We start from the raw sequence: 25,130 nt of genomic DNA, 5'->3' as shown, positions 1-25,130 counted from the left end.
ATTCTGGTAATTTTCTTATTATATGTTCTTATAAGTTTCATCTAATGATATATTAAAATAAAATGTCTCATAAATATTGAGAGAAATATATATTATCCTGCATCACACTGGTTTTTGCTCTAGTTCTTGAATTCCTTAATTGTTTTAATTAATAAAAAGGGGGTAAATGAAGTAATAGCATGGTAAAACATGGTAACATTCAAAACTTTGCAACTTTTGTGTATTCGCTCATTAATGAGAAGTTAGTGATTAGATACACATGTTTTTAGTTGAAACATATTGTTATGACTGTTTTATGAGCATCACCATGCAAAAGGTGTATACAGTTTTTAATCCATTAGGATGATTAAATCGGAAAAATAACTGATTCATATCTTAACAAATATGTTGTATTATTATAAAGATGAGTCTCATCAAATCTTGTTAAGAACATTTATTTCCAGGTCACTACAAAATCAAAGACAAAATAATGTTTTTTTTTTTTTCTTTAATAGTTTTGCATTGTGACATTTTATGACAATTAAGCACTTTCCCCCTAAATTCTAAAAAAAAAAAAAATAGCTTAAATTGCAAAGTATTTACACATCATAGTAATATTATGCATTTGCTGTGCTGCCTTTAATTTGTTGATTTATAGGTAAAATAATAATTTGTATCGCATTACAGTTATAAGAATCACCGTTTGATGATAATTTGGTGTGAAATGTGAGAAGCACAATAATATCACATCACTGTAAAACAGCTGCACATTTAATAAACTCAGATCTCTTTTTGAAACGTAATAAATTGCTTTAAGCCTCGTTTAAATCAATTATAACCTGGGGCCGCAGATACAAATCTGTTTTGACAGCTGACTATTTGTACATGCAGAAGATTGTTGTCCATCTGGGCAAGGACAGCTCTATCGACAGGAAGCCACAGGCGAAAGACAGAGGTCACGCGATAGGTCAAACGCCAGCTAAATACCACAGATTATATTTGACCTCAAATCCTGTCCCGTTTTGAATTTACTGCCATGAAAATAATCGATTACAGTAGCTAATGAGGTTCATGCAGTGGTTTAGTAATTTCCAGATTTCCCTGCTAATGTCTGATGAACTCACGCCGTACAGTAATGATGAGATGTGACTTCAGCTCTCGCTCCTGTTCTCTTTCTTCATTCGTTCCCTCTCGGCATCTCTAAGCAGGCTGTAACTGAAGATTCATTAGGATATCATTTCTACAACTTCACAGAGCCAAGCTGCTTTCTGCAGTAAAGTATGTAATGATCAGTGCACTGGCCATGCCAAATTAACAATGCGCTGGTGTTAATGAGCGCCCATTAGCTTAGAGCGGTGATTTACACCTGCTTCTGTGCGCTAAACTCTTCACAAACCACATGAGGGACGTGCTGAAGATTAAAGGGGTCGTGACATGGATTTTTTTATTACTTTAAAATGTTCCTTGAACTTTACTTATAATGTTAATAAAGTCTTTTGCACAAAAACTAAGTAATATATATGTGTGTGTGGAAAAACAATTATTTTCAACCCTCATTGATCTGACCTTCTGTCTGAAATGATCAGTTTTTAATGTGCGGCTCCTTTAGGGCTTGTCAGTAAACAGACACTGTTATGATTGGCTAATGTCACTGCACAGGAAACAGGATCAACACACACTCGCTGTTGCATGCGAGTAAGTGATCTGAAAACATTATCCATATGAAACATTTACAGACAAAGCATTACGAAATCATTGACTTGCGGTTTGTGATGCTTCATCTTCAACTAAAGTTTCTTTGCGAACTGTCTCGATTACAAAATAAAATGCTCCGAACAAACATATAATCATCCGACTAATCCGGGACGCCATTAAAATAAGCCATCCACTTGTTCCAGATGCTGGAAACCTTCTGAAGTCTGTACAGAGACAAACCAGCTGTTTAAACTGGACAGTGTAGACAGCGTCAGTCATTATAATGGCTTTTAACGCGACGCTCACATCCAGCGTAGGCAAACGTTAGCCGTTAAGTGACCAGTGGGCGGGGCCTATGGGCGATGATGTAAAAATATTCGCAGATGTCATATGCAAATGTATTTGCCCCTGCGAGCTATTTTTGTAGCTTGATTAAATAAATGCTTTGTGTTTTACTCAAATGAGAAAGTTTTACTCTCTGAATCTTGCAGGCTGATTTAATGGTACAAAGACCTCCTGAATGTCAAAAGATCAAGGCAAGTTTGATTTCTCATGTCATGACCCCTTTAATACTTACAGTTAGGGGTCTTAACCCCAGATATGAGCAATAGCACTAGTGATGCTTACCTTAGCAAACGCCACCAGCAATCATGTACCGCAGTGAATCAGATCTGAGGCTGATTAGAGACGCGTGTATGTCAGTTCTTTTCTATTGAATTAAATGCGAAAAGCACTCCTTTTTTTTTTTTTTTTTTTTTTTCTGCACTCTATATGCAAAGGAATATAGATTGAAAATGGAAATTGTGCATTAAGAGCGCAACCATTCGCAGTATAATTTAAATACTCCTAAAACGGGACGTGGGAAATATAATTCTGATTTACTGCCAAGTTAACTCCATCATTTCAGATTTATCAATCAGCGCAAGTTAGCATCAGCCGTTTCATTTAATATTACATCAACCTGTCACAGGACTCCAGCTCATCTCTGGCTAATCTTTCCCTTTCTTTCTTTCTTTCTTTCTTTCTTTCAAAATCGCTCCGGCTCTCTCATCCAGAGAGAAACCTTTTCATTCGAAAAGTATTTTGTCTGTTCCTCTCCTCCTTTCTCTCTCTCTCTCTCTCTTTCGCCGTTCCTTTCACAACAGCTTTTATCTATCCCTTTATCCCAGCGTTCCTGTCAGGACGTTATCTCTCTCAAAATTTACATTTTAATTACAAGGCCTGCTGAACTCAGGAAAATCAATAACGCCACCATTGGCAGCTCAACTCTATGTCTACTGCTGGGCCTCTCTATTTCCTCTTATTGATTTATCTCTTTAGCACCTGCAACTTTATTGCTTCAGACAAATAGCTACCATTTTGGTCAATTTGAACAGAAAAAGAAAGGATTTGGTCGTATTTCATGATTCCACACACTGGAGCGCCGCTGTAATGCAGTGAGTCGCTGAAGGGGAGTGAGCCTGGATTAACTGTACACACCAGAGGATGGAGATCAGGATTGTACGAATCTGGCCATACGTTTCTCATCCTGTCCTTAGACCTTAACATAGTTTCTTTAGTGTGTAAACCACTCTTTCTGCTTAACTGAACTAAGGCATCACTTTCACTATTGCTTATATTTAGGGTTAGAGATTTGTTGATAAGTGATCAGAGTTATATTTGCAGGGGGACAGTAAAACAGGCCAAACAGTCTCATAGGCTTACACTGATATGCATTCAAACATATATTTTTAGGGTTGTGCAACGTGCAATTGCATCCAAAATAAAAGTTATGTAAAAGTGTTTACATAATATATGTGTGTGTACTGTGTATAATTATTTTGTATATACACACAGACATGCATGTTTATATATTACAAATATTTGCATGTATATACTGTATATATATATTTACATATTTATATTATATATAAATATTTTATATATAAATAACTTTTTCTAATATATACAGATATTTGCATGTATATACTGTAGGCTATATATATTTATATGTCATTTATATGATATATAAATATAAATATTTTTTATATAAATAACAGATTTTTCTTAAATATATACAAATATTTCCATATTTGCTGTATATATATTTATTTATAATTTATATTCTATTTATTCTATTTTGCATGTGTGTGTGTGTGTGTATTTATATATACAAAATAATTATACACAGTACACATGTATATTATGTAAACACAAACTTTTATTTTGGATGCGATTAATCGTTGCACAGTTTTGAGTTTTGCTGCAAGCTAAAGTTGAACAGGAGTGGGCACAAATACATGAAAATGTGTGTGAAGTAAAATAAAATACTGTTATTTATTTTAAAAAATCTAAATACACATACAGTATTTATTAAATGTATCTGAAAATACTGCGCATTATGTAGATTTTTAAAAGCCATATTTGTTGATAAGCTGTAAAAACAGACCCATGTCGTCATTGATGTATAGTGGTCAGGTGTCCCGTAAACAGTCTTATGAGGAATTCACCGTACTTTCAAGTATTAAGCTGGGAAGCTTTCGGGTGAGTCTCAGATCTTCATGTCTCTCTTAAGTCCAGCTTAAGCCCCTGCACACTCCCACAGGACCCCGCTCAGTCCATCAGACCACCGGTGCGTGTGCTGGGATCCTGAACAACACAGTCTAGATGTGGCCTTCTGAATGTTTGACCTGTTTTTGTCATTCTTCTCGTTGTCTCTCACAGGACTTGATGAAACTCCCTCGACATCAGCCTCTGAGGTCAAAGCAAAGCCGTCGAGAGCTGCGGTCAAACGTCCCGTTCCCCTCGTGTCCGCCAGCCTGTCTCGACTCAGGAGGAAGATGAGTGATGAAGAGCAGGACCCCACCTGTGCTGCCGCCACGCTGCGTGTGCTCCGACAGAGGCTCGACCCTGCCCCGTCCACCAGGTGATCTGACCGTCATCAGTTCACACACACTGATGTGCAGTACACTCAGAAGAAAGGGTACAAAAGCTGTCACTGGGACCGGTACCCTTTTAAAAAGTTCTAATATGTACCATTTATGTACTAATATATACACTTTTGGTAACAGTATGTGCCTTTGAGGTATTAATATGCACTCCTCAGGTACTAAGGTGTAGGTTTTGAAAGGGACCGCCCCAGGGACCGCTTCTGGACCTTTATTCTGAGAGTGAAGAAAAAGAGAAGAAAAAAATATAGCAGTGAAAGACTGAAATAAATGGAAATTATTAAATGCTCAAAAGGATTTAACAGAATGGAATATTGTCAAATATTTTAGTGAAATCTGAGAAAGTATTGTGCAAATTAAATATAAAATAGTTTTTAAAAACTGTATTGGCTGACCACTACTAGAATGACTATCTACTATACTATATTCTGTATGGAGTCTAACAGTGCAGTTCTGACTATGAGCTTTCAACATGTGTCTTTAAATGTTCCCCTCCTCTATTACTGTAACAGAGTTACATTTGTAGCAGAAATACAGATTCTATATTTTATGATTTAAAAAAACATTTTATTATGTTTTTCATATTTGTATATTAAAATAGTCATAAAATATAATATTTAAAGGTACACAGAGCTGGTAATAAAACAAGAATCAGCATCAGATCCTGTGTGTGTGTGTGTGTGTGTGTGTGTGTGTGTGTGTGTGTGTGTGTGTGTGTGTGTGTGTGTGTGTGTGTGTGTCTGTGTGTGTGTGTGCGTGTGTGTGTGTGTGTGACACAGAGCTGGTAATAAAACAAGAATCAACATGAGCTTGGCTTCAGGAGATGGAGAGAACTGAGGGAAGTGTTGTAAAGTGAGGTGGAGATGATGGTGTTTTATTCCTCAACAGGAGAGTCAGTGTTTTAGTGAACAGATAAACTGTCATATGTGTCTCTCTAACAGAGTTCACTGTAAAGCGTTATCTACTGTGAAGATCAGTTCATTATGGTTGTTGTGTTTTTCGCATACAAACGACAACGTTGTCAAAACGATGCCCGTTCACACGGATCCACGAAAACGCTGTATTCTGCTGCCAGGCCAGTAGATGGCGATGTCACTTTATAAAGAAACACTATGCGTCTATACACTGAACATGTAACACACACACATGTGCATGATGTCACCGTTTACACAAATTTAAGTTTTTGTAGTTTTACACGGAGACGATACCGGTATCGTTTTCAAAAGTTCGCGTTTTCAGGCCCCAAAACGCGTTTGTTGTGTGAATGAATGACCAAAATGCATAAAGTGTTTTGTTGATAAAGTGTGTTGTGGTTGTTTCAGTGTGTCTGAGTCCGTGGTGAGCAGCCGTGGCCAGGAGGGCATGAACGGAGAGAAAGCTTCGGTGGAGGCGCCCGTCGTCCCGTTTGGAGTGGATCTTTACTACTGGGGAGAGGAGCAGCCCACCGCTGGGAAAATCATCAAGTACGCTCTCCTTCATGAGGAACATGCATCCATCCGTCTCTCACTGGAGTGTGAATGGTGTGAAGTGACCACTAGAGAGCACCATTGCATGACTTCACATCAACTCCTGTTCTCCTAAATTAACTGATGAAAACAATGATCTGGAGATTTACTGTTTGGCATCATGATACAAGATTTCTGCGTCTGAAAAACCTGGAAATATCAGGAAACAATCATTTCACGGGCTGGAAAAGTCATTGAGATCAATGACAGTCATGCAAAAAATGCACTTTGTGAAGGCAATTTCTACATGATGATGTGATGTGTGTTTTTTCTCTCAGTCAGACCTGTTTTTTCACTGGTTTTCAGGCACACATCACAGCACCAGTTCTGGGTTCCTCACGAGGTGGAAGAAGAAGTGGAAAACGAGGAGCTTTCTGCAGAGATGAAGTCGAGATACATCACATTCGCTGGGAAATTCAAACCTGTGGAGCACAAGTGCAAAGCACCAATGCCAGATGGGTCTTTGTGTGAACGTCAAGACAGAGTAAAGGTCAGACGAGCAACAGCGTGCGAGCAGGACACCGACTGAATAAAGTACTGAAATGAAATGTGATGTAATTTCAGTGCCCGTTCCATGGGTGCATTATCCCTCGGGATGAGCTGGGAAGGCCCGTTAACCCAGAAGATGCTCTGCGGTTGGAGAAGGAGAAGTGGAGACGCCAGGAGCAGCAGCCAGGTCAGACAATTCATGCAATATACAGTCAAACCAACATTATTCAGACACTTCAACATTTCTCACATTATCAGTTTATTCGCTATAGTTTAGAAAGTGGTGATGAAATATGAGCAGAACTCAGAGTTCTCAGATCAGCTGATATTTGACTGGTTTTGTCCGTCCTTCTGTTAGACTGTCTCACACATGAGTTATGTTGAATATCTGTCAGCTGTTAAATTTAACTACACAATTAGATAATACCAGTTTAGCTCAACCAATCACCAAGCAATGCTTCATTGTGTTCAGTCTGTGTGTAAAAAGAGCATTAGTTATTAAAGAAAACACACTTCAGCAAAACATGATCAGGTCAAAGTGTCCGAATCAGTTTTGGTCCCAAATGTTTATAAATGTCACTGTTAGTCACTGTATGAAGAATCTTTGGGTATAATATGTCACAGTTTACTTTATTTTGCTCTCCTCACTTACATAAATGACCTAGAGTGTCCTGCACACACTAGTAAAAAAATGATATTTGGTGTCTGAATAATTTCTGGATTGACTGTATGTAACTTAACTAGTCAGAACACGTTCTTTTGGCGTTCTTTGTGTAACACAAAAGGTGTTCTTGAGGTTTTTTCTCACTATGAGGACAGGTAGCAATGGTACCTTTATTTAATCTTTAGGTAGATTTAATTTACAGTGGATTACTTTTAATGGTGTTTTTTGTAATTTCGGAGCGTGACAGTGCTTATATACAGTCATTGTATGGAAAAGAGCAGCGTGAGCATTCTTCAAAATATCTCCTTTTGTAGAAGAAAGTCTTATCTGGGGAACTGCCTCTTAAAATGTTTGCCAAACCTCTTGTCTTCAGGCAGGGTTTCCCAAACCGTTTTGTCCGCCGATATGCTCCCTGTAATTTTAAATCATATTTTATTAATGTAACAACAACTCATTCACATGTTTGCGGTTCTGTAATGTTGGTTAATGGTCACATGACACACACAGATAAAATATCTTATCGTTTAAGTGTTGTGTTTTGATTTGTTTAGATTTTTTAAAATTATTTATAAATATAGGGATTATTGTCATTATTTGAAGATATTATGGAAGCTTGTTTCCGCCACAGAATAAAACATTTTAAAAGATAATTGTGACTTTTTCTCTCTCAATTGTGAGTTTATATCTCGCAATCCTGACATCTTTTCTCAGAATTGTGAGAAATAAACTCGCAGTTACCTTTTTTATTTTTTATTCTGTAACGGAAACAAGCTTCCATAGATATAAATATATTACTGTCGTAAATTTAAATGGTCCTGTAAAATAAAAATAAAAATAATTCTAATAATTATTACATCATTAATAACTTGCATCATTAATATTTATGTCTTAAATTCTCACATTCAAATCCTCAAAACTTTTATTTTTTAATTAAGTGAACCAAGCGCAAATCGCATTCCCTAAATGTCCGTTAAACTCGCTGCACATACATAGATGGAGTTGAAAAGCAGAATTTACTTGTTCAGATTAATTGTGCAGTCATGTGTTTTTATTTTAATGTCACATTTGATGTAATTATTAGCTTTTTTTTTTTTTTTGTGAAACCCTGTCTCAAGGCATGTTTAATGCATCCTTGCCAGATCGACCTCACACACACCAAACCTGAAAGCTTGATAATCTTCTTTCATTTTCCCTCGTGTTTCGGAGACCCCCAGCCCTTCAGTAGCCAGTGTCCAGGCCAAATCCCAAATCCCAGACATCCATCACCCACAGTCTGCGGGACTCCAGGAAGAGATGAACTGATGCAATCCCATCCAAGTCATCATCAATACTCAGATAATAGGACAGGCTGCATCTCACTCCTTCTCTTTCTCTCTCTGGCTTCTTTTCTTGTGGAGTCGGGTGCTAAAAGCCAATTAAGCGGCGTCTCCATGCTGTCACTGGAGCGTCGGATGTGCTTTCTTTGGCCACACTTTACTTGTTAACAAACAGTTATCTGAGGCAACTGACTTCAGGGCCCGCTGACCACTGGCTTGTGAAATAGCATCTTTTGTAACTAAGTAAGCTATCGATCCCCGCGACTCCGTCACGCCCTGTGCCGTGGACATGCCGGTTCTCAGGGTAACCGCAGGACCCCCCCCCCACACACACACACGCTGCCGGTGTCCATCAGCCCCTCGACTGAACACTCGAACCATTGAATTCTGCTTCAGCCCGACCAAACACTTCTGATGCTTGTGACTCTCAACACTGTGTTTGTTCTGTGTGTCTGACGCAAGTTTCTCGTTCTCGTTCTCTTGAGTTTAAACAAACCCCTGATCTACAGTAAGTGTGACCTCAGATCTAGCACCTACTTGCAATTCGATGAAAAATCATATTGATTTACATTGAAGTATGGACCTGAGCCATATCTGGAGATCAGAATATCATAGACTCAGGGAAAAAATGTTACAGAAGCTGTCAGTGCTGTTAGTGACGGATTACTTAATCTGGATTACGTAATCCGAATCCAAAAATTAAGTACTTGTAATTAAAGTCCCCCTGTAGTCAATAATTATATCCCTTAAAACTCATCTTTGATCACTAAAATGACATATTTAAACATTTTTTTTTCCTTGAAAATAATTCTTCATGCCTTAAAATAGCTTGAATGTAACTCGACACCCTTGCCTCATTTAGTATGCGCGGTTCTATGAATATGCAAATGAGCCCCGCCTCCACTCACTCACTCACTCACTCAGCTCAGAGATCCACTGGTTGATGATCACACGTTGATCTGATTGGTTACAAGGTAGTTTGTGACGTCAGAAACACCAGCGATTTCAAAGCGTGTTTTTGAGACTGTCTTTGGTTCACTGCAGTTTTAAGGAGAAAACACTCAGCAATGCTGTCGACTTATGAATTTACACATGGTTTGTCTTAAAGCACATTAAAAACACCACATAGACACATAAACAACATTAACAGCTGGATTTTCACCACAGGAGGACTTTAAGTTGTTAGTTACTTGTAATTAATTGTAATTAGACTACAGTTACTTTTTTTGTTGATTAAATCATGATTACATATTATTCACACAATGTCAGTAAATCATTCATAATTTATTGTCTCCCCAATTCTTCTGTTGGCAACACTTTATTTTAATGTGTCGTTGTTACACGTTACATGTATTTGCTATAGTAATAACTATAAATTAGGCATAATTACATGCAACTAACCCTAAACCAAACCCTATTCCTAATCTTAACCCTATAGTAAGGTCATGTAGTTAATTATTATTACTGAGTACTTAAATATGTAATTACACTGTTACAAGGACACATTCAAATATAGTCTAACCCTTCTTTTAAATGTTTTAAATTTTCCTTTCTAAGAAAGCACATTGCTTATACACATTCAGAAAGTCTTCTAGTTTTGTGAAATAGGTGTCTATAATTACTTGGAAAACTGAGAGGCCACAAAACACTTGACCACTGGATTTACGGAAATCATTTTTCTCACATTACATATCAGACTTCTAATAAACACATTAATTATTATTTGAATTATCACTCAGTGAGCCATTTAACCATGTATTGCTATGTCTTTGGAAACCCTTTTCTTTCAAACACATTTTTATGATCACTTAATATCCTTTAATTAAACTCACAAACCCTTGCAGTTCCTCCGTGAACCCAGGGGAAACCCTGAAGTAATGTAGTGTTTAATGGACTTTATGTTGTTGATGACAAAGATGGAATGTATTTTCTCTCTTTTTGTAGTTTTATGTCAGTATGGTGCAAGATTATCCTATTCAAATCAATACGATAAACAAGTTAGTTAAAAAGTAGTCAGATTCTATATTAAATGTGTAATGTAATGGATCAGTATGGACTAGAGTTTGTAAGGATTGTGCTTGTGTTCACGTAGATTTCATATGAAGTTGTTTTTAAAGCACTTTTCCAGGAAAGGCAAGTATGTGTTGTATTGTCACGACTGCTTCAGCTTCGGTCCGTTTAGTTCTTTAAGATCGACTGAAAGTTAAGCTGAATGGTCAGTGTGTCTAGAGCTGGAATAATTACTAATCCTGTTTCAATGGCAAATGCTTTTGAAGGAACGTGTCGGCCCAACATTTGTTTCTGGTTCTGGAGGTTCAGTGTAGGTTAAAGGGATAGTTCGCCCAAAAATGATATTTAAGCCATGATTTACTCACCCTCAAGCCGTTCGAGATGCATATTTCAATCTTTTTTCAGACGAACACATTTTCAGTTATTTTAGAAAATGTCTTAGATCTTTCAGTGGTTATAATGTGAAGCAATGGGGTCCAGCTGCTTCAAGTCGCAAAATGTGCATGCATCCTTCACAAAAATAATCCATCCGGCTCCAGGGGGATAAACGAAGGCCTTCTGAGGGTAATCCGTGCAGTTTTGTCGTAAAAAAAAAACATATTTAAAACTTTATAAACTAAAATAACTGGCTTCCGGTGGCGGTCGGTGCGCGTTCATGGAGATGAATGACGTCGTGACGTAGAGCGAACGTAGAGTTTTGTTTTGCTCTGCTCTCTGGCTGCGCTGTCACGCTCGTTCTACGTCACGCCGCTTCCTACGCTACGTCCTACGTCATATGCCAGCAACCATCTCCATGAACCGGAAGCCAGTTATTTTCGTTTATAAAGTTTTAAATATGTATATTTTTACGACAAAACTGCACGGATTACCCTCAGAAGGCCTTTGTTTATCCCCCTGGAGCCGGATGGATTATTTTTGTGAAGGATGCATGCACATTTTGCGACTTGAATCAGCTGGACCCCATTGCTTCACATTATAACCACTGAAAGGTCTAAGACATTTTCTAAAATAACTGAAAATGTGTTCGTCTGAAAAAAGATTGACATATGCATCTCGAACGGCTTGAGGGTGAGTAAATCATGGCTTAAATATCATTTTTGGGCGAACTATCCCTTTAAGAACAGTCGACAGCATTTGTTGCATAATGTGGCATACCATAATAATTCATTTACACCTGTGCCTCCTTTCCTATAGAACATGGGTTGCAGTGAGACGATTGAGGGGAACTCCGAAACATTAAAGTTAGTGCTGGGCAACGATTAATCACATCCAAAGTAAAAGTTTGTGTTTACATAATATATGTGTGTGTACTGTGTGTATAATTATTTTGTATATATAAATACACACAGACATGCCTGTATATATTTAAGAATTATTTGCATTTATATACTGTATATATATTTATACAGAATTTATATTATATATAAATATAAATATTTTATATATAAATAACACATTTTTCTTAAATACTGTATATGCATGTGTGTGTATTTATAAATACAAAATAATTATACAGAGCACACACACATATATTATGTAAACACAAACTTTTATTTTGGATGTGATTAATCGTAACCGTTGCCCAGCACTAATTAAAATAATCACTGTTTCTAAAGTACAGCCACAACATGTAAACAATATGCATGTTAATATAAAAAATAATTGATAATTATTATTTACTAACATTTTACAACTTTGTTGCCATGATAGTGAAATGCCATAAACCCTAAAATGATGAGATGAAATAACACAAAGACTAATGAAAGTGCTTTTTATAAAAGTATAAGCTTAATATTTATGCATTTCTTTCCTCCAAAACATGATCTCGTTCTCCTCCGTTTTAACGCCTGATTTTAGAAAACGAGAGATGAGTTTGTTATTTCTTGAACTTAACTTTGATCCCAGCGTATTCCTTTCCTTTCTGAGGAAGGTGCAAGCCTCCCAGAGAGCAGGACTCCACACGTGTGTTCTCTGTAGCACTGGTGTGTGTGGGTGAGTGTGTGTGTGTGAGAGAGAGTGTGTGTTGTGCAGCTGTTGCAGATGCGAGCTGTTGACAGAGGAGTGAGTCCTGCTGCTCAGCTCAAGTTAAACCCGTCATCTTCATCCTCCTCCTCCTCATCCTCACCCTGAAGGCTACATTAATCCCGCTAGCGCTCCTCGGGTTCTTCTGAAACGCTGTTTGTTGGTCACATGTCTTCCTCAGACTGATGAAGCGCAGTGCTCTGTGCAATTAAACACTTTAGAGATTGTAAATAATTTAACGGCTACCGTTTTATCATTGCGAGATATGCATGTTCGCCGTAAGGGACGTGTTTAATGAAGAGTTGATGATTCTGAGTGCGAGACTCACACAAGACAGATTTACGAAGCGTTGGAGAAATCAGCGTCTCTCGAGAGGAACCGTTACTAAACCTGGACAAGATCTCAGATATTCCTGCTTTCATTTAAAGGATGGATTACAATACCTTTTAAATAAAAAAAAGAGTGTGTCTCTTTAATTACCTATTAATCTTTTTATAGTCTATCTATCTATCTATCTATCTATCTATCTATCTATCTATCTATCTATCTATCTATCTATCATCTTATCTATCTATCTATCTATCTATCTATCTATCTATCTATCTATCTATCTATCTATCTATCTATCTATCTATCTATCTATCTATCTATCTATCTATCTATCTATCAATCATCTTATCTATCTATCTATCTATCTATCTATCTATCTATCTATCTATCTATCTATCTATCTATCAATCATCTTATCTATCTATCTATCTATCTATCTATCTATCTATCTATCTATCTATCTATCTATCTATCTATCTATCATCCTATCTATCTATCTATCTATCTATCTATCTATCTATCTATCTATCTATCTATCAATCATCTTATCTATCTATCTATCTATCTATCTATCTATCTATCTATCTATCTATCTATCTATCTATCTATCTATCTATCTATCTATCTATCAATCATCTTATCTATCTATCTATCTATCTATCTATCTATCTATCTATCTATCTATCTATCTATCTATCTATCATCCTATCTATCTATCTATCTATCTATCTATCTATCTATCTATCTATCTATCTATCTATCTATCTATCTATCTATCTATCATCTTATCTATCATCCTATCTATCTATCTATCTATCTATCTATCTATCTATCTATCTATCTATCTATCATCCTATCTATCTATCTATCTATCTATCTATCTATCTATCTATCTATCTATCTATCTATCTATCTATCTATCTATCATCTTATCTATCTATCTATCTATCTATCTATCTATCTATCTATCTATCTATCTATCTATCATCTTATCTATCTATCCATCTATCTATCTATCTATTTTATCTATCTATCATGATAATAATAAGAAATTATTCCTGACCACCGAATCAGGTTATGTTCATAGGTTTATGTATCTTTTTCAACACTGTCAAGTTAAGAATGCCATTACTTTCACACACATTATACCAAAACCAGAGGATGAGGCCGTGATCAGATCTTTAGTCCACGGCATAAATGTGTTAGAAGAATCATACTGAGAATATGAAGAACTCGTGAATGGCAGAAGTGTGTGTGTGTATCGATGGCAGAAGTGTGTGTGTGTGTCGATGGCAGAAGTGTGTTGTGTGTCGATGGCAGAAGTGTGTTGTGTGTCGATGGCAGAAGTGTGTTGTGTGTGTCGATGGCAGAAGTGTGTGTGTGTGTCGATGGCAGAAGTGTGTTGTGTGTCGATGGCAGAAGTGTGTTGTGTGTGTCGATGGCAGAAGTGTGTTGTGTGTGTCGATGGCAGAAGTGTGTCGTGTGTGTCGATGGCAGAAGTGTGTCGTGTGTGTCGATGGCAGAAGTGTGTTGTGTGTGTGTGTGTGTGTCGATGGCAGAAGTGTGTTGTGTGTGTCGATGGCAGAAGTGTGTCGTGTGTGTCGATGGCAGAAGTGTGTTGTGTGTCGTGTGTGTCGATGGCAGAAGTGTGTTGTGTGTGTCGATGGCAGAAGTGTGTTGTGTGTGTCGATGGCAGAAGTGTGTTGTGTGTCGATGCCAGAAGTGTGTTGTGTGTCGTGTGTGTCGATGGCAGAAGTGTGTTGTGTGTCGATGCCAGAAGTGTGTTGTGTGTCGTGTGTGTCGATGGCAGAAGTGTGTCGTGTGTGTCGATGGCAGAAGTGCGTCGTGTGTGTCGATGGCAGAAGTGCGTCGTGTGTGTCGATGGCAGAAGTGCGTCGTGTGTGTCGATGGCAGAAGTGTGTTGTGTGTCGATGGCAGAAGTGCGTTGTGTGTGTCGATGGCAGAAGTGTGTTGTGTGTCGATGGCAGAAGTGCGTCGTGTGTGTCGATGGCAGAAGTGTGTTGTGTGTCGATGGCAGAAGTGCGTCGTGTGTGTCGATGGCAGAAGTGTGTTGTGTGTCGATGGCAGAAGTGCGTTGTGTGTGTCGATGGCAGAAGTGTGTTGTGTGTCGATGGCAAAAGTGTGTTGTGTGTCGATGGCAGAAGTGTGTTGTGTGTGCAGAAGTGTGTCGTGTGTGTCGATGGCAGAAGTGTGTCGTGTGTCTCGATGGCAGAAGTGTGTTGTGTGTCGATGCCAGAAGTGTGTCGTGTGTGTCGATGGCAGAAGTGTGTTGTGTGTCGATGGCAAAAGTGTGTTGTGTGTCGATGGCAGAAGTGTGTTGTGTGTGTCGATGGCAGAAGTGTGTCGTGTGTGTCGATGGCAGAAGTGTGTTGTGTGTGTCAATGGCAGAAGTGTGTTGTGTGTGTCGATGGCAGAAGTGTGTCGTGTGTGTCGATGGCAGAAGTGTGTCGTGTGTGTCGATGGCAGAAGTGTGTTGTGTGTCGATGGCAGAAGTGCGTCGTGTGTGTCGATGGCAGAAGTGTGTTGTGTGTCGATGGCAAAAGTGTGTTGTGTGTCGATGGCAGAAGTGTGTTGTGTGTGCAGAAGTGTGTCGTGTGTGTCGATGGCAGAAGTGTGTCGTGTGTCTCGATGGCAGAAGTGTGTTGTGTGTCGATGCCAGAAGTGTGTTGTGTGTGTCAATGGCAGAAGTGTGTTGTGTGTGTCGATGGCAGAAGTGTGTCGTGTGTGTCGATGGCAGAAGTGTGTCGTGTGTGTCGATGGCAGAAGTGTGTTGTGTGTCGATGCCAGAAGTGTGTTGTGTGTCGTGTGTGTCGATGGCAGAAGTGTGTTGTGTGTCGATGCCAGAAGTGTGTTGTGTGTCGTGTGTGTCGATGGCAGAAGTGTGTCGTGTGTGTCGATGGCAGAAGTGCGTCGTGTGTGTCGATGGCAGAAGTGTGTCGTGTGTGTCGATGGCAGAAGTGTGTTGTGTGTCGATGGCAGAAGTGTGTTGTGTGTGCAGAAGTGTGTCGTGTGTGTCGATGGCAGAAGTGTGTTGTGTGTCGATGGCAGAAGTGTGTTGTGTGTGTCGATGGCAGAAGTGTGTTGTGTGTGTCGATGGCAGAAGTGTGTTGTGTGTGTCGATGCCAGAAGTGTGTTGTGTGTGCAGAAGTGTGTCGTGTGTCTCGATGGCAGAAGTGTGTTGTGTGTCGATGGCAGAAGTGTGTTGTGTGTGTCGATGGCAGAAGTGTGTTGTGTGTGTCGATGGCAGAAGTGTGTTGTGTGTGTCGATGCCAGAAGTGTGTTGTGTGTGTCGATGGCAGAAGTGTGTGTGTGTGTGTGTGTCGATGCCAGAAGTGTGTTGTGTGTCGATGGCAGAAGTGTGTTGTGTGTCGATGGCAGAAGTGTGTCGTGTGTGTCGATGGCAGAAGTGTGTCGTGTGTGTCGATGGCAGAAGTGTGTCGTGTGTGTCGATGGCAGAAGTGTGTGTGTGTCGATGGCAGAAGTGTGTTGTGTGTCGATGGCAGAAGTGTGTGTGTGTGTGTCGATGGCAGAAGTGTGTTGTGTGTCGATGGCAGAAGTGTGTCGTGTGTGTCGATGGCAGAAGTGTGTCGTTGGCAGAAGTGTGTCGTGTGTGTCGATGGCAGAAGTGTGTTGTGTGTCGATGCCAGAAGTGTGTCGTGTGTGTCGATGGCAGAAGTGTGTTGTGTGTGTCGATGGCACACAGTGAGATGATGTCACCCAGCGTCCTCACACTGTTTCAGACTGGAGAGACCCGGAGCTCATGAGGGACATCGAGGCGGCGACCGGAGAAGATCTGGGATCCTCCAGGACTTACGGGAAGGGGAAGAAGGGCGGAAAGGGGAAGTCCAGGAAGAAGTACCCAAACCTTACAGACCTGAAGCAAAATGCCAATACGTCTCGTTCCAGATTAGAGAAGAAAGTCTTCAACAAGTGAGTGCATTGATGTTCAAGATTCAAATCTAAAAAGGACTCATATTTGTGTCTTATATTAGAAGTACATGTGTATTGAACACTGGCACGATGTATTTCAGTAATCTGCATAATCTGAATGTCAAGCGCATGTTTTCCTCACAGGAGCTCCATGAGACGCGTGACGGACGTCATGAACAAGATGGACAAGAGGAAACACGACAAATTTGCCAATCAGTTTAACTACGCTCTGAACTGAGGCTTCGCACCATTAGAAATGAACTTTAGACGTCATAGATTGTCTTTTTTTTAAATAATTTATGATTATTATTTTTTTATCTGCCTGTAATATAACTAATTTAAATTTTGAATCCAGTGTATTGGTTTCCAACTTTTGTCATTGTTTGCTACATTGTATTATTTATATATTTCAGAATTTAAAACATTAGTGTGTTGTTAATGTGTCACAGTCGTATTTGAATATTAATAGAGTAAACTTGTTTTTCACTTGAGGGTTCCTTTGTTGTAAATATTAAAAATGCCCCACAGCAAAAATGTATTTTGAGGATTTTCTTACATTTGTAATGGAGAAGATTGATATATTAATGATAAAGGTTTGCATGTTCTTCAGTCTCGCTGTAGACTCACAGTTTCCCCTTGATCCTGCTGAAACACTCACTGCAACTGTTTATTTGTGTAGAAATTATATTAATATATCATTTGATCAATTATTCACAAGATGACTATATACCATTTTAAAACTGCGGGAGAACTGTTAGTTTTACATAATTTGTTGAACAATTAAATTCAACAGGACACTGCATTGTAGAAAAATACGACATTTCTAATGATAGAAGGAAACTGGCTTTGATCAGCTGAAAGCTTTGCTTATTTCACTCTTTCAGAAGCATAAACCCTGTTTTCCTCATCTTCAGCTCATAAACCCTGTTTTCCTCATCTTCAGCTCATAAGGATTCCTCACGCGCGTTTGTTCGGCAGCGGGAATCAAACTTGTGTAGATGTATAGAAATATGTGTAAGATGATTTATAAACGAGCGCGAATCGGACAAAAATAATCCTCTATCTATGTAAAAATATCATAAACGAGTCCGTCTTTTCATATGTCAGCAATATAACAAAAATTGTAGTTATTTCACATGCACATTGTGATTATAATAATATTTATAATAGTTAATAATAATAGTTAATTTATAATAGTTAATAATAAAGATTTCAATTGTTATAATAATAATAATAATAGTTATTAATACCATTTAAATAGATAATATCTTGTGAAATGCACGTCACAAGCTACAAAACAAAACACACTGACCATTGTGATTATAATATTTATAATATCTCATAATAAAAAAACGAATTGTAGCCTAATAATTATAATTATACGTAGTAGTAAATATGTAGTAAACTTGTGAAAATGTGGATTTCGCAGCCATTTAAATTGTGTATTTATATTTCTGCCACGAAACTATATTGGAAAAAAACAATCAAGTAACGAATTTCGAATCATTTACAATTTTGACGCAAAACTCATTTAAAAAAATCACTAACAATATATAATTAACAGTTTGGTATACGCATGGGTGTAATGTAATATGTTATGTCAATGGCATTCAAATATTAAGGAAGCAAAATAACTACAAATCATGCACTGAAAACAATCGCGTGAAGCTGGAAATCATGCGACATTTAGCAGCAGATTTGACGATTTCATCTCGAAGTGTTTGACTCTTTAATATCTCAAAAAGTGCGCAGATTTCAGAAACGATTTAATAGAGACCCGTGTTAAACATTTACAATCGAATGTATTTAATTGATACACGGAAATATATTAATAACAGCAATAGCCTAATTGACCAAATAATATTTTTAACGAACAATAAACTAAATTGCGATCGAAATATTTTAGTAGCCTGCTTTTCACCTGCCCTTCTAAAGCCATCAGCTGACATCGGTATTGATATTTAAGCAACTCTCAAATCAATAAGTCGATTTAAAGAGGACATTATGTCTCATTAGTGCTAAAAAAAAAAACCCCAAAAAACTTAAATATTTAGAATGTAAAATGTAACATTTTCTACATTATATTCTAAACGAATTCGAATGTTTTAAACCTTCTGGAACTGAATTTTATTCTTGTATTTGCACTAAAACTGCTTTATAAAAAAAAGAAGAAGATTGCATTACATTTTTTAGGTTAAGTTCAAATAAATTCAGTCGACCACAATATTTCCATAGTAATTACACGCAAGGGTTTCAAACTTTCTACAGCCTAAAAATGGCATGAAATGACAAGCAATAGAACGCGATTTATTCCTGCTATTCGTTAAAGCGATTTCTCAGTTGATCAAATTCAGCGTTAAAATGATGCGTTAAATAGTGCAGGATCATGCAAACCTTCGTAATGACTTTAGTTCTTATGTTGGCCTTATGCCAACGGAATAGTTGACAACTTAGTCATTTCATTTCAACATTTTAATTGTGAGACAAACAATTAAATAATAGCATAGTCTATGCAACTTCAGAATTAAATCATGTGGCCCACAGTAAAAAAACTCAAGATAAACTTTTCATTAGGCCTATGTTTGTTTGTACACGATTTAAGTCCAACAATCTCATTCTTTGTTTCGATACATACCGTTTTATTCCCTACTACATTTGCATTCAAAGTTAAAGTCTAAACACATTTCATAATAACTGAATATTTACAGTCTGACCTAGAGAAATATTCACATTTTATCAAAATGAAGCAATTCGAAATCTAATTATTAGCACGTAAACTGAGTTCTGGGTTTGCCACTGTGCAGCAAAGGTTGAAAAACATTTCGCTTCCCATCACAAACCTATCAAGTGTCTTTGCACGTGTGTGAGAGAATATAGTGCTTCAAGTTAGAGATGTTCTTTGTCCTCCTCCCGTGATTCTGTTCTTATAAGTGCGGCGCGTAAAACGTGGGCGCGCCGTAAGTCTGCGAGCCCAGCATGAAGGGCGACAGAACCGCGTGACCCGGCAGAAACGGCAACTGCGCCGTGCACACGAGTCCTCCGGGCGCGTGGCCCGGGTAGCCGGTGTGCATGGACAGGTGTGCGCTCATGGGGGGGGACGGGCTCAGGGGACTCAGGGACCCGTTCTGCCCTGCTACGCTCCCGCCGGTCGGCGCACTGGTGTCTGCGCCCGGGTTCTGCTTCTTCCACTTGGTCCGGCGGTTCTGAAACCATATTTTGACCTGCGTCTCCGTCAGGCTCAGGGACAGCGCCAGGTTCAGGCGCTCGCACACGGACAGGTATCGCGTCGACTTGAACTTGTTCTCCAGAGCCACCAGCTGCTCGTACGTGAACGCGGTCCGGGCTCTCCTGGGTTTGCCTGACTTCGAGTCCGAACCGGAGCGCTTCCGCTTGGGCTTCGCCGAGTGATTCTGTCCGTTTGTTGAGGACTGTTGCGACTGCTGTCCGTCCGGGCTCTTGCTGATGGAGTCGTCGTCCTCGTGCTGCCCGAACTCGGTGTCGTTGTTCCCGGTGAGCGCGCTCTCCTCGCTGCACAGCTCTCCGTCAGACTCCCGCTCATCTGACCGGAACACGAACCCGTCCTCTGGGGAACACACCAAAACACCCGTCAAAACTCCTGCATGGACAGGTGAATCACACAGCTACACACACACTCCCTGACATGGATGTGTCTCCACCAACAGGTTCACCGAATTTCGATAAATTATTACGGGGAAGGAAAAAATAGGCATTTTAGTAAATAGCTATAAATGTTGTTATTTATCTTGCCCTTTTTCCTTACACTCTAAATAAAGGCCCTAAAAGGTTTTTTTTTTTTTTTTTTTTTTTGTCTCAGTGAAACAGTTTTTGTTTCGCTTTTAAGTGAGCAGTTCTTAAAAGAACCTTTTATTTTTCTTTGTGCGAAAAACATTTTAATAATCTAAAGAACCTTTTTCCACTATAAAGAACCTTGTGTGCAACTGAAAGATTCCACTGATGTTAAATGTTCTTTGTGGAACCATCGATGCCGATAAAGAACCTTTATTTTTAAGTGTAAATAAAACATTCTAAAATACAATATTTTATTTTGCCCTTTAAATTTACTAGGCTATTTAAAATGTATTTGGCTGTCCACTCGTTAACGCAAAAAATATTTTCTTCCTAAATGTTTGAAATAAACTGTAGCACAGATGCATGGACCTTTTGATTTAAATAATTATGTTACAGCATTACTAGTTTAAAAAAAACACAGAATGATTTTTTTAGAATTGAAATGAAGCTGCTATTTCTGTATGAGCGTTTTTGTCTTGTTTATGAAGTGAGTGAATAGATGCCACTTCCTTTGGCGTGTCAATTCGTCTTGACATCTTAAATCACAACTAATCGATAACTCTCAATTTACTCAACCATTTAAAGCGGCTGTTAAAAACAGCACAAACCTTATCAAATTATTGCAGCCCACAATTACTGTTTATTGAGAATTGCTTTCGCGCGCGGCCTCCAATCAATCATAGAGGTTGACACATATTTGTCCTTGCAAACACAGGCACAGAAGATAAGATGATCCTCATGAAGACTGCGCTCTCTGTTTTCACCATTTAGCCTCGAGACAAAGCGCTAACATATCTAAAGAAAAAAACAATTAAAGCCATTCGATTGCGCTTAATTTAAGGCAGGTCTCTGCGTAAAGACGCGGATAATGGGGAGGATCTGGTCGATATCCTATTATAGAAATGAGTATATCTCTTTCAGGCAGCTTGCAAACTCTCTCTCAACATCTAAATTATAGAGGTAAAATTCGGATAATTACAAGATTAAAGCCTATTATACTTATTAAGGGTGATATCGATCATTGGTCCCAAAAAACTAAAAGTGCAGTCCTAATCACAAGACTCGTCTGAGGGGTTGTTTTCATATAGTTTACCGTGAAGTTTACCTGACACACACACACACACACACACACACACACACACACACACACACACACACACACACACACACACGCCAAGTGACAAACATTTAGTGAAAGTTTCCACCAGTCTCAAGAAAAGCCGAATTCTATAAAACCTTTCTTTCACTTCACAACAACCACTCAATCAAAAACTTGAAAGACTTAAAATGGCCATTTATAGGGACTGTAATTACTTCAAAACTAGTTGAATTAGTTCTGTAAATAAACTTTAGTTAAAGTCCTTCTTTATGGACCTCCAGGTGAAGAAGACGGCTAAAGGCCAAGTTGCATTTGTTAACAATAAAGAAATAATTTTGTTATAAGACGTAGAGGGAGCAGGACATTTCAAGCAGTGACATTCTATACTCAATCTAATAATCAACATGTTTTTATTTGATGTCCTAAATAATTATGAGACTGCATGAAATATTTGCACGTTTCTAAATTCATTTGACACACCACAGGATAATTCAAGCGAAAAGTGATTACAAAAGTGTTATAACGGCGAAAAACTTTTGTGACTGGCCAGCTAAAACACCCATTTCACTTACACATTTTGCATTACCATTTTTAATAAAAGATTCCAATAATTTTAACCTAAATATTCTTGGGGGAAAAATAATGTCCATGTTATTAACTATGTAGGCTACTTTAACGCGTCATGTTAAACATAATATTGAACACACACACACACACACACACAATAATAAGGGGAATAACCATGGTCACTTACTTAAAATCCCTGCAGTTTTTTTACAGTCGTAGTCCTCCTGATAAGACTTGTGCTCGATCGTGTGATTTGAGTCGTCGCTTCTGTTCTCCGCACCAAACATGAACTCACAACCTGTCCTGTTAGGCGCTTGCCTCTTACTAGTAAATTTATTGGGGTCCAAAATGTCCAGAACCGAGAAGGACGTGGTCCGGTGTATGGTCGGCGGCGCGCCCGCGGGCTCGTGCTCGTGCTCGTGTCTCGGTGAGGTGTCTCTGCTGTCCGCCGGTAACGCGTCTCTCCCCGCGGCGCAGTGAAACACCGGCAGCGCGTCGTCCATGCCGTCCTGCGGGGCCACGATCACTCCGGTGGGGTCTCCAGTCTTCTCCTTCTCCCGGTTCATATCTCTCCAGCTCTCGCACTTCTGCTGTTTACTCAACACGAGACATGCTGCTGAAACACGTCTGTAAGATGCTGGTCAGGAGTTGATCCAGCTGGAGATGCTGATGTCCCCCTGCTCAGGTCCTTTTTGGGTTTGAACCGTCCCCTCAGGACACCCCGCGTTTATGTCACACACACACACACACGCACACGCGCGCGCAGCTGGCTCCGCTTCCCTCCCCTTCCCTTTACACTCGCCAAAACTTAGACACAGGCCGTGGCTTATTTATGCATTCATATTCCACCGTGAGTGGTAATTGGCTACAAATTAATCCCATGCCTCTAATAGCCTATTATCTCCGTCTGGAGTGTGTGAGGAGTGTGAGGAGAGTGAGCGATGATGTGGCCCCTGATATACACAGCTGTCAGCGAGAGCACTGGACTGGAAACACACTAAATAGGCTTATTTTTCCTTACTTTCTCCCTCACATCTCCCGCACTGCATGGCTTAAGGTTAGGATAATCATTGTTTCCAGAGAAATTAACGAGAGAACGGGACACTTGAAAGCAGCGAGTCTTTATAATGCACTGACCACAAAATCACAAACATACACCTATTATAGAAACGAATATAAATAGGCTGTATATATATATATATATATATATATATATATATATATAAACATAAACATGCATTCTGATTCAATCACAGTCTAGAATCATCACCCTAAGAGTAAATTTATACTTTGATTATCTTCTATATTAGTTTACAAAAAACAAGAAAGCACAGTAAGTTTTTGAACTTCTAACAATCTCGAGTGAAAATCCTAATGGTGTAATTCACATGAAAAACACCACAGAAGTGTGACGAAACTGAATCTTCTGTTTGCTTCAGATGTGCGACATGAAAGGTCAGTTCTTCGCAATCACTCAAGGCAATGATCCTTGGAAGCAACTAATTAAGAGTTGCACTAAATAATAGGTAAAACTATCAGCAGTGAGGATGAAGATGATTATCCCGTCATCATGAAGAGCTGCATTCAACTTTTAATCTCATCTTTCCTGGGGCAAAAAAAAAAAAAAAAAAAACTTTCTCCAAACTATAGGCTAAATTTGCACACACATCTACAGACTATCATCCCAATGCATTTTCAACAAGCTGATTAAATAATGCAGATTTTACAGCACGAAACCTTGTGTTTGCAGGTTCACACAGAACGCGTTTTCCATTACACTAGCCTACACCTTTCCATTATTTTTCTACACAAACAAGCGCTAGACGGACGTCTTTAACAGTCGCGTATATTCGCGCATGCGTTCTAAAAACGCGACGCTGAAGTTACAATAAGTTCAACTTTACAAAAGACTTGTCTCGAGACCTTGTCCACTTGAACCAGCCCTAATGTCTTTGAATAGCCCATGCATGTCTATCCATGAACACTCAATTCATGTGTCTGTTCGGCCAGCTGATTGGGCGAATTGCTGTTGTAATTAAAAAACTCCCTCCCAGCAGCCCGTTGCATGATTTTGGCAATTTAATCATATTATGCACAATAATTTGCATGTAAATTGTCCCATTCACATCGAACCAAGTCCCTCACTGCTTCAGCCTACATCATATGTGAGGAAAATCACCATAATAACATATTCATTATTGACAATTAAATAACATGACACTTCTGACATGTCAGAACAAATCAGTTACATATTCCAGATCATTTGACCAATCTCCTCCAGTCTGGTCGCGCTGATCATTAAAAACTCTCCGGTTTCAACTGTTTTAAATGCATCAGCTAAAATACTTAAACCACAAATTCTTTACAGAAACGGATAATTTATATAATGCAGATATTCTAGCAGATGAAAAAGGCTGTTTCGTGGCAGATTTTTAGGGCACTAAATGATGTTATTTTTGACTATTCCAGCTCTTGTTCCTCAACACATGCACATTCTTTGTCAGTTTTCAAAGTATATAAATATTCCAGTGCTCTGGGAGAGAAAGACAGCTTTAGTCAACGCGTCAGAAGCAATCTAATGATTTTAAATGAGCACAGAGCAGTAAAAGCCTGACAATTCTCCATCACAACAGCAGATGATGGTTAAAACGACTAGAAATCAATATTCTGACCGGGTGTCTCCCACTGATAAGAGCTGCCAAGACAATGTTGACTATTAAACTCGACAGCTTGAGATATTACACTATTACTTATGCTATTTTTAAT

At 38.8% G+C, this 25,130-nt stretch overlaps 2 protein-coding genes across 2 annotated transcripts in view; one reads left to right on the top strand and one right to left on the bottom strand.

Moving 5' to 3' along the window:
* uvssa (UV-stimulated scaffold protein A) overlaps positions 1-17,502 on the top strand; it is a 45,181-nt gene extending 27,679 nt beyond the window's left edge. Inside the window, exons 9-14 of the mRNA XM_084132351.1 lie at positions 4,378-4,579; positions 5,924-6,064; positions 6,413-6,596; positions 6,671-6,782; positions 16,699-16,888; positions 17,033-17,502. Coding sequence (XP_083988477.1) covers positions 4,378-4,579; positions 5,924-6,064; positions 6,413-6,596; positions 6,671-6,782; positions 16,699-16,888; positions 17,033-17,126 — 923 coding nt within the window. The 3' untranslated portion in view covers positions 17,127-17,502. The remainder of the gene's footprint in view (positions 1-4,377; positions 4,580-5,923; positions 6,065-6,412; positions 6,597-6,670; positions 6,783-16,698; positions 16,889-17,032) is intronic.
* A 1,828-nt stretch (positions 17,503-19,330) lies between these two features.
* Positions 19,331-22,930, bottom strand: nkx1.2lb (NK1 transcription factor related 2-like,b; the record flags this gene model as incomplete). The annotated part of the gene is made up of 2 exons (XM_084133873.1): positions 19,331-20,471; positions 22,552-22,930. The coding sequence occupies 2 exons, from the start codon at positions 22,928-22,930 to the stop codon at positions 19,813-19,815; spliced, it is 1,038 nt and encodes a 345-aa protein (XP_083989999.1). The 3' UTR covers positions 19,331-19,812.
* Positions 22,931-25,130: the final 2,200 nt, after the last annotated feature.

Source organism: Abramis brama (genome assembly GCF_963993115.1).
Source record: "Abramis brama genome assembly, chromosome: 13".
Classification (NCBI taxonomy): Eukaryota; Metazoa; Chordata; class Actinopteri; order Cypriniformes; family Leuciscidae; genus Abramis; species Abramis brama.
This window is presented reverse-complemented; position numbering and strand designations above follow the sequence as displayed.